We start from the raw sequence: 9,746 nt of genomic DNA, 5'->3' as shown, positions 1-9,746 counted from the left end.
TTAGGATAGGTAGAAGAGTCATTGTTGGTATTATTTAATGTTATTGGCTTAGTACATTTTAATTTTATAAATATTACATATGTTTAAAAAATAACATAGTAGATTATGGGCTTTATAAAATATTTGACAAAGATAAAAGTAAATTTAACTAATTCCATAGAAAGTTTTGGAACCTCAACAACACCTAGCCCACCGGCTATCATCGTGTGGGCCAAAATTGAATTGTCAGTTGTATGGGTCAAAAGATTTTGTAAATTCCAATAGGATAAGTTCCCCGCTGATTTGCAACGTCAAACCCCATACAATTTTACCATCAGTTTAAACAAGTTTCAATAATATTAGTGAAGTCTCATGTTCAAGCCTACATTGGAATAATCTTTACCTCATTTTACTAATAACATACACAATGCAGATTTAAAATTATAAAATCCAACGCCTCTCATGATATTTATGATTACATTTCTGTATAAAAAAATGAGAATCGAAAGTTTATTATGATCTATCAAAGTGTGGTACAGCCGATTTGAAAATAAGTACCCATATAATGAAAAAAATCTAATCTTACCTGTATACTGATACACATAAATGAAGTCGTAAAGCAAAGCAACCGATTCATTACGCAAGTGTTGCTCTTTTCCCTTTGGCATCTCTCGACTGCAGAAAACAAAGGTACACAAATCAACTCACCCAATATACTCCAAGTAACAAGATTGAAATAATTCAACAAAAAATTGTGTAGTAAGACTGAGAAAGACCTGTGCAGAAGCAGATTGTTTAGCATCCAAGAAGTGGCCATAAATGTTGTATAATCTGTGTTTTTCTGCTTCTGAAACTGAAGGTCTTGCATTGGAGGCAATCGAGTTCAAAAGTGCATTGGTGATCACCGGTTTATTTCCAGGCTTGTGAGGGTCTTCACTGTTGAGAAGATCATGAACAGCTGCCAGCTGTGCATCTGATAACAGAGCTTGGAGATCTGCTCCACTAAATCCTTGTGTTTTTCGTGCTATGCCTTCCAACTTCACATCATTCGCCATTGGTAACTGATATCCAAAAACTCGGGTTTCAGAAAATTCATCCTCTTGGTCCAATTTGAATTTGTTACCCACAAGACAAAACAAAACAAAACAGGTTGTACTGCGTTTGGCGTGCATTAGACTGATGTCAAGGACCTTTTTGGATGGGACAAAAATATGCAAATTTTGTCCCGGTCCCACCTTTTTGAGTGGGACAAAAAATTGAAAAATTTGTCTCAATCCCAGTCCAATGCATGTCAAACAACAGTACAACGTGTTATGTCATTATATATTTATAGGTGATTGTAACCTTTTTAGAAAGAACTTTAAGAATATCCAATCTCTCTTGTGGTGATGGGAAATCACAGAAAAGCAGACGATCTAATCTTCCGGGTCGCAGCAGGGCAGCATCGAGTAGATCAGGTCTACTGTAAATCCAAAAAAATATGATTTTATTTAAACTATTAATAACTTAAGAGTTAAGTCCATCTTTTATTTTAAAAAATGTAGTTTGTCTGATATTTCCTGCATTTGTCATATCTAAGAATTACTGACCTGGTGGCAGCAAATACAAATACTCCAGTCAGCACCTCAACACCATCTAACTCTGTTAGAAACTGGCAAGTTTTGATTACAATAGTGGTCAGATTTTGTACAAAGAGTATATATAAATAATAATAAACTAACTTGATTAACAACTCGATCGGTCACACCAGTGTTATCATGACCCCTTTTTGGAGCAATGGAGTCAAATTCATCAAAAAAGAGGAGGCATGGTGCTGCAGCTGCTGCTTTTGAAAATATATCACGTACCTGCAATTAGATTAGGTGTGTGGATGATTTGATCTATGCCTCTGTAAAAAAAAATGCATTATAATTTATAAAAAAAAAATGCACTAGATTGTGACTTACGGCTTGCTCAGAAGCACCAATGTATTTATTCAACAGCTCGGGCCCTTTGACAGAGATGAAGCGTAGTGAACATGCAGCAGCAGCAGCACCAACAATATGTGTTTTACCACAACCCGGGGGCCCATATAACAGAACATTTGACCTCAACCGTAAAGGAGCTTGTGAAAAGATCATTGGAAACTTTGAAGGTAATTCAATCATCTGACATACCAAAATTAATATCAAATACTATTAAAAAGCTAAGATAAGTCCATGTTCTTCAATACTTTTTTGCAAAAATTGTGGCAAATATTGTTGTTACAAGAAAAGGACAATATTATACCTCTTTGATAGAATTGCGAATTTCAATTAGACCACCAACATCCTGCCAGCCTCCATGTCCTTCTTCAGAAGCAGATTTAGTAACATCACGCATAGCAATAGGCAGAAACCCTTTCATTGCTTGTACAAAATCATCCTTGGTCAAATTAGGGTTTTTCTCGCTCCCAAAAGTCAACCCACGAGACACAAACCGACCAATTGCAGCATGAACTGACCTATCCACCAGGATTTCCTGCAAAAGTTGATCATATGTTTACCACTTTCACTTTCTCTTACAAACTTATTTAATACTAATTATACATGCAGATGCAGGAGATATGGAAAAAGAACCAAATACCAGATCATACGCATCATATCCATCACATGAGGAAGCTATATCTAACAAAACATCATCAGAACAGGACAAACAACGTTTTTGAATCTCATATTTAAGTAAAGCCCCACGTTCAGCAGCTGCAGGAGCAGCCAGTTGGACATGAAAGTCAAACCTGCCTGGAATCAAAAGTATTAAAAATCATGAACTCATAATATAAATGTAACAGAAGTATATACAAAAGCTCACCAGAGGAACTTAAGGTTTGTGGAATACTGGTTAGGGTCTGAACACAAGCTATGAATGCAATGGGACCAATTCCACATGAATGCTTCCTCTTTACCTGATAATGCAGATATAAATTTATTAGTTAGCATTAGCAAGCTCAGATAAGATAGATCTACCACAAAACATGCAATGCAACTATACCTCATATTCGTCCAAGATGCCTATGAGAAATTCCATGAGCAAAGTAGAAGAAGGTGAAGAGTGATTGTCTTCTGAGGTATTAGGTGATGCTATAATGCTATCAAGATCATCAAGTACCACAAGGGAAGGAGCATGATCCAAGGCTTCAGATATGTAACTAGAAAGGGCTTGATGGATAGCTTGGGACTTACTTGAAGCAAGTTTAGAACAACCTACATACACTCTATGAAAAGTAACCCTCCATCAAAACAATTTGTCATAATAAATAAATAGTAATGTCTTTCAGCTAGAGAAGTCATGTGATGCCCTACATGTGTGCCAAGATGTCTTCATGTTCTTCAATAGTTTTTGCAACAGTTGTGGCTAATAATGTCTTCCCAGAACCCTGACATTCAAGATATTTGCATACTTTAAGTATATGCTAATATGGAAGGAGTAAGTATGAAGAACTCACTTAAAAGTAAAATGTTGATTCTTTTTTTTATGGAAGGAGTAAGTATGGAGAACTCACTGGAGGTCCATAAATCAACACATGTCCAGGGAAAGGAAGATTGTAAGTACTTAAGAATATCCCAGAGGAAGGTGACAGTAACACCATTAACCCTGCAGAAAGGAAGCAAATGCATGTCAGACAATCACAGCTTCATTAAAGTTTAAAGCCAAATATGGAGAATTAATATATATGAACAAGTATTTGCATAAGCAAAATATTACTCTATTTTTGTTTTCTCATTGCACCTATAATATGCATCGCTCATGATTATCAAGTTGGAATGCATATGTTTTAGAAGTGAGAAAATTAAAGCTAAAGTACCTACTATTAGTCACATCAGCAGCTGTTGTGCCCATCCAGCTCAAGGAAGAAATCTCCAAGTTGGAACGCTTGTCAGATATTCTTTCTTTGACTGTATGAAGAGGTAAACCATCACCCTTTTCCAATTTCTGAAGAAAGAAATCTAAGCTTTTCTTATTCATGGTCTTCTTGTTTCCTTCAGAAAACTCAATCTCATAAGCTACTCCACCTTGCATAGAATCCTCAGAAACCGAGAGAACATACATGATATCAACTGATGATTCCCCGGTTTTCTTTTTTACTTCAAAAGAACGATTATGTGATTCATGTAGTTTTGCTAAATCATTGCCTTTCACCTGAAAGTGAAGCAACATCTTATTCCCCAAAACCATTGAATTTAGTTCGGTTTTGGAAAAAGACATAATGGCATCAAGTTGAGCCAAAATCCATGCATGCAGAAGAACCAATAACCCTTTATTACTTGTGGGGCTAACAGAAGTTCCTTCATTCTGATGACCAGATGTATCATCAGAAAGAGCTGCAATAACCTTCTCATGGGTTGACCAATCAGACAAGTCATATTGGGTATCTGGATTTGTCTTCAGAAACAGTTTCTCGGTGCGATGATTCCTGTGTCCATGAAGATTTCCAAAACCATTACTTTCAGAGGCCTTCTTTCCAAACATCTTAAATCCCTTATTAAAGGGCATGGAATCTACAAATTGGGAATGCAGTTAGTGAAGAAGATAAACCAATTGAGATGGAGTTTTCAAGGTTTAGTCAAAATTTGTGACACTGCCATGGTTGTAATGGTGATGTTATTTAGTATATAACCCATTAGTCATTAGATACTATGAAATGAATACACACCTTCTGGGAGGAGCAAACCATAAGCAACATGTCTCCAAAGTACTCGAAGTTCTTTCTTTTCACGCTCACAATCTTCAAGCTATACCCTTTTCACCACGTTGATGACACTCATACCCTTTTCAACATAAAACAAGATGAATTTTGCAATTCAACAACTAAAATTGAGAATCTTCACCAACACAACCATCAATAATTTTGACACTCATTGCATTTGCATAGACCTTTTAGGCTGTATGGTAGGAAAGAATTTTGCCCACAAATTACCTCGACGCGTGCTGTTGAAATCGGGAAACTGCGAGGGAAAACTTCAGATCTCCTTTCTCCTTTAGGGGTTTTAGTTAAGAAAGTTGTGAACTTTCTTTCTTTAGGTTTATTTTATTTCTCATTTTCTGAATCTTTTTTATTTGTGGAAATTGTTTTAATACAAAAAAAAACAAAACAAAACAAAATTTTGATTTATAGTAAAGTGACAAAAGAAACATCAAAGATTGTATTTTTATACTATACACAATTTTTTTTTTGTTACACAATCAACAAAGTCGTATCCAAAGGACACAATCCAAACACATTTCTTTTTTCTTTTTTTCACCTCAAACTTGTAATTCTTTCTTCGGTATAACTACATTCTCAAAATCAACGATGTGGTACCCTTCCAACTTCTTCTTCTCTGGAGCTTTCATTTCTTTAAACCCCCATCTCTTCCATGTTTTTTTCGTTCCTTCAAGACTTGGTAAAATTACTTTGTGGATACCTGTATCCCTCAAGAAAACTTCAACATTGTCAAGAAGCGTTTTGCATAACCCTTTCTTTTGATGTTTTGATCTGGTTGCAGCAAAAGGGATCTCAGCAAATTGGCAGCCATGAACTCGAATAACAATAACCGATAAAACTCTGTCATTCTTCCCTTCCATTTCAATAGCTGCAATAAAAAAACCTAGAAGACGACGATCTTTAACAGATCTCGTCGTTATTGCATTAATAAGGTTCTTTTCGGCCCATGAATGTGTGTTTTTTCCAAAAAACTTATAAAGCAGCTTCCGAGTACTTCTCAATCTCTGTGTTATATCACGATCTTCTGAAGGTTCCCATATACCCCATGTGTACCCATCAAGTTTTGCAGGCCATGAATGTTGATTGACTCGATTCTTTATATTTAGCAGAATGAATCGGCATATATTGTTGAACACGACTCTTTATATGGGAAACAACAATACTTTTATTAAGACAATTAAGAAGAACTTACACTTTGTGAGACTACTACACAATTTGCTTTCTTTGAGGCTTTCTTGGATACTTGGATGTTGGGATCGTTTGGAGCAAATGAGCTCCACACCTATTTATAGGTGTTTCCACCTCCTTATAGGAAGTTTCTAGATCTACATACATTCATGACTATTCTAGAACTATCTACCATATTCTATATCTATTACAAGATTTTATATGTTTCTAGAATGTTCTATAATGTCCTAGATAAGTATAGACATTCTTGTGTCTTCCATAGTGTTCTAGAATGTTTCATAGCCTTCCAGGGTCCTCCATCTCGTTCTAGAGTATTCTAGAATCTTCCGGCATCTTCTAGAATCCTCCATAGTATTCCATAATGTTCTAGAATCTTCCACTAGAACATGCTAACTTCTTCTAGACAATAACATGATTCTATTGGGCTAGTGATGACCTTCAACACTCCCCCTCAACACTAGCCCCTATTCGTTGTACCATGTTGAGCTGATAATTAAAGCCCTCATATTTTTTAGTACTTAACCCTTTGTGAACTCCATCTGGTACTTGGTCATTAGTCTTTACATGTCTCATATTGACTTCTTCCTTGAGAACTTTTTTTCTTCCACATGCTTTGTTTTTCCTCAGTTGCTGCAGCCGTTGCTTCGTATATTGTTTCCATAGTTGACAACGACATACGTGGTTGCCTTTTGTTGCACCATAATATTGTTCTTGACCCCGTTGAACTCTCTTATATAGTTTCTTATGCCTTCCTTTGGTAAACTTGTAAGCATGTGGGTTGTCCCTTTTACAAGCTTTGGAAAATTTCCGTAATATTAAAATGTTATGATGTAATCCCTTATTGATCTGCTCATCTCGTTTAGATGTTGCTCCGTTGAGAGATTCTACTTTTGTCTTACGAATCAATGTGTTTTTCTTCTTATCTAGTTTCTCCATCACATGTTCCACTTTTTGTCTCAGATGCAACTTTTTATGCAACTATGGTGACATCATGTTCTTATTCTCCTTCGGAACATCTATCTTCGAATGAACAACTTCCTCCTTCAAGGTTGTCTTAAACTTTGTCTCACTCTTCTTTAGACCTTTGTCGAGTTGCATAGTTGATAGGATTCGAGAACCAATCCTTTTTCTATTTAAGGGTACAATATGGATTATTGAACCCTTAGTGATACGCATGGTATCATCTCTCTCAAATGACCAGGGTCGTACGTTGTCTAGGAAATCCATTCCTAATACCATACGATAGTCATCCATATTCACCACTCTCAAGTCTATGGTGCCTTCCCATTATGCAATCTTAAGAGGTACTCCATATGCAACACCAAGGATATGCTTGGATAAAGAGTTTACGACTTTCAACTGGCCTGGATTTTTGGTGTATTTAATGCCCAGCTTCCTAGCTTCATCTTCAGCAAGGAAATTATGAGATGCACCTGTATCTACCAATGTCTTCGTGTATCCTCCATTTATCCTGACCTCTACGAACATTAGCCTTCCTATTTTAGTCTTATTCTCTTCTGTAGCAAATAGTGCCTCAACATCCCATTCATCCACTACTTCCTTTTTGGAAGTTACTACATTGCTTTCAACAGACTTTTTCTTTGACCAACAATCCTTGGACATGTGGCCCCACTTTCCACAGTTGTTGCAGTTGCCTTCGAACCTCCTCCCCCGAGAACTCTTATTGCCGGTCTTTTGAGATCTCCATGGTTGTGAGGTTCCTGGCTGACTCTTCCCTTTGTCAGCATTTTTGTATCCTTCTTTAGAAGGTGGCTTGAAATTCCTCCGATTTTTACTTATGTAGAGTGCTTCATCTTCACTCTTCAGCGTGATTCCTCCCATTTGCTTAGCCATAGCTTCTTGGCTGGCCAACAAATTCTCAAACTCTACAAGTGATGGTTGAACGGGCCATCCTTGTACAGCAGTAACAAAGCTTCTATATTCCGGCCTCAGTCCATGGATGATGATCCTCTTCATTCGAGCTTCTGCAATGACGGATTGCGGATCTAGTTCAGTAATCTCCCGACATATCGACTTGACCTTGTGAAAATATTGAGCAATCGTCATGTCACGTTGTGAGATTGATAATAGCTCGTTCTCCAAAAGTTGTAGTCTCGTATCATTCTTCTTTGAGAAAAGCGTCACGAACGTATCCCAAGCTTCTTTCGGTGTGTTCTCGTCCCGAATATACTCCAACATCTCTTATTCGATTGTGGTCTTCAAGGCAAACATTGCTTTGCCGGCTTTGATTTTCCATTTACGCAAAGCACCGTTAACATCTTCCTCTGACGGCATAGTTTCGCTTCCGCCAACGACCTCCCATAGATCTTGTCCTTGTAAGTAGGACTTCATACATGTTTCCCACGTTTTGTAGTTGTTGTTGTTGAGTTTCTTGATTCCTCTGACAACTTGGAGATCAACCATCGTGTTGGCAGTACCTCGGTAATACCAAACAAGCTAGTTTCGACACTAAACTTGCAGAGTCACAAACTACTCACGATACAACGAGAATCACTCGTTCTCACTATCAAGAAACCTTGCTCTGATAGCAGATTGTTGAACATGACTCTTTATATGGGAAACAACAATACTTTTATTAATACACTTAACAAGAACTTACACTTTGTGAGACTACGACACACTTTGCTTTCTTTGAGGCTTTATTGGATACTTGGATGTTGGGGTTTTTTGGAGCAAACGAGCTCCACACCTATTTATAGATGTTTCCACCTCCTTATAGGAAGTTTCTAGATCTACATACATTCATGACTATTCTAGAACTATCTACCATATTCTATATCTATTACAAGCTTTTATATGTTTCTAGAGTGTTCTATAATGTCCTAGATAAGTATAGACATTCTTGTGTCTTCCATAGTGTTCTAGAATGTTCCATAGCCTTCCAGGGTCTTCCATCTCGTTCTAGAGTATTCTAGAATCTTCCGGCATCTTCTAGACTCCTCCATAGTATTCCATAATGTTCTAGAATCTTTCAGAACATTCTAGAACATGCTAACTTCTTCTAGACAATAACATGATTCTATTGGGCTAGTGATGACCTTCAACAGATATTTGAACAGTAAACATCCTGGCATGGGGGGTTTATGATCAGCTTCCTGCAGGGAAGATGAAACTGTCTTCTGCATCCTATACATATTAGTTTATCATTGGAAGTGAAATCCATTTCTTTACAAAAGAAACACCTGCAATCGTTACAACGGAAACCAATTTTATCAGCGACATAGTTGGTGGGCAAGTTAAACCAACAAGAATCGCATCTTTGTGTTTCAACGTTTTCAGGTGACGGATTTTTATCCGATGATCCTTCACCGACTTCTAACGGCAGAGAAGGGCTGACATGCAAACAGACATCCCTTAGTGAATGATAATCAACTCCATGAGGCGAACGATAGACTAACGAGAACTTCCAACCTAGGGCTGATAGATGCTGCTTCGTAAGTTGAACTAACTCTTTGGTTTTTTTTTTACTCTGGACGCTGCCCTGGACGCAATGAGTGTAGTACATGATGAATGCTTCATGATTTGGTTTCGGTTTAACAGCAAGTTCATCTTCCATATTTCCGAGAAGGAAATTCGATAACACAGTGGAGCTTCAACAGAAAAACAAGAGACTCGAATCAAGAGATGAACAGGTTGAACATCAGAAGAAGTTAGGGTTATGGCCTTTATGGGGAAGAACCAGTGGGGTTTAAACAGAAATCATAACGGATTGAACTTGAAATGGTACGAAAAATGAACGCTATACAGGGTTTGTTTAAACTTCGCGCTTCTTTAGTGTGCGTTTTGCAAGTGTTTGTGTGTATGAGAGAGAGCCCTCTCTTTATTTATTAATTAT

General features: G+C 37.2%; 1 protein-coding gene across 3 annotated transcripts; it reads right to left on the bottom strand.

Moving 5' to 3' along the window:
* Positions 1 to 413: 413 nt before the first annotated feature.
* Positions 414 to 5,013, bottom strand: LOC145133421 (peroxisomal ATPase PEX1-like). 3 transcript variants are annotated; one of them, XR_013718583.1, is made up of 15 exons: positions 4,652 to 4,998; positions 3,807 to 4,496; positions 3,500 to 3,591; positions 3,300 to 3,373; positions 2,989 to 3,211; positions 2,809 to 2,902; positions 2,584 to 2,738; positions 2,248 to 2,478; positions 1,926 to 2,126; positions 1,701 to 1,826; positions 1,569 to 1,630; positions 1,324 to 1,441; positions 756 to 1,040; positions 566 to 654; positions 414 to 462 (listed from the first exon to the last, which is right to left on the bottom strand). XR_013718583.1 is itself a non-coding variant. In XM_079068363.1 (15 exons), the coding sequence occupies exons 3-15, from the start codon at positions 4,489 to 4,491 to the stop codon at positions 616 to 618; spliced, it is 2,385 nt and encodes a 794-aa protein (XP_078924489.1). In that variant the 5' UTR covers positions 4,492 to 4,496; positions 4,652 to 4,766; positions 4,916 to 5,013; the 3' UTR covers positions 414 to 615. The 3 variants fall into 3 exon arrangements, 2 of the variants coding, with proteins under 2 accessions (XP_078924489.1, XP_078924501.1); XM_079068363.1 differs by having other exon boundaries at positions 414 to 654; positions 4,652 to 4,766; positions 4,916 to 5,013; XM_079068375.1 differs by lacking the exon at positions 4,652 to 4,998 and having other exon boundaries at positions 414 to 654; positions 3,803 to 3,941.
* Between the last annotated feature and the right edge of the window lie 4,733 nt (positions 5,014 to 9,746).

The sequence above is a fragment of the Lactuca virosa genome, chromosome 1 (genome assembly GCF_052849685.1).
Source record: "Lactuca virosa cultivar CGN04683 chromosome 1, Lactuca_virosa_CGN04683_v6, whole genome shotgun sequence".
In the NCBI taxonomy this organism is placed as follows: Eukaryota; Viridiplantae; Streptophyta; class Magnoliopsida; order Asterales; family Asteraceae; genus Lactuca; species Lactuca virosa.
The sequence above is the reverse complement of the archived record's forward strand: the minus strand, read 5'-3'. Positions and strand labels throughout refer to the sequence as shown.

Bases quoted from the DNA above. Each gene is read 5' to 3' on its own strand.
- LOC145133421 (XM_079068363.1), bottom strand. From the start codon at position 4,491: ATGCCCTTTAATAAGGGATTTAAGATGTTTGGAAAGAAGGCCTCTGAA. The intron at 3,592-3,806 runs GTAGGTACTTTA...TCCTTTCTGCAG, and splicing joins AGCTGCTGATGTGACTAATA to GGTTAATGGTGTTACTGTCA. The intron at 655-755 runs GTCTTTCTCAGT...TGTTTTCTGCAG, and splicing joins AACAATCTGCTTCTGCACAG to TCGAGAGATGCCAAAGGGAA.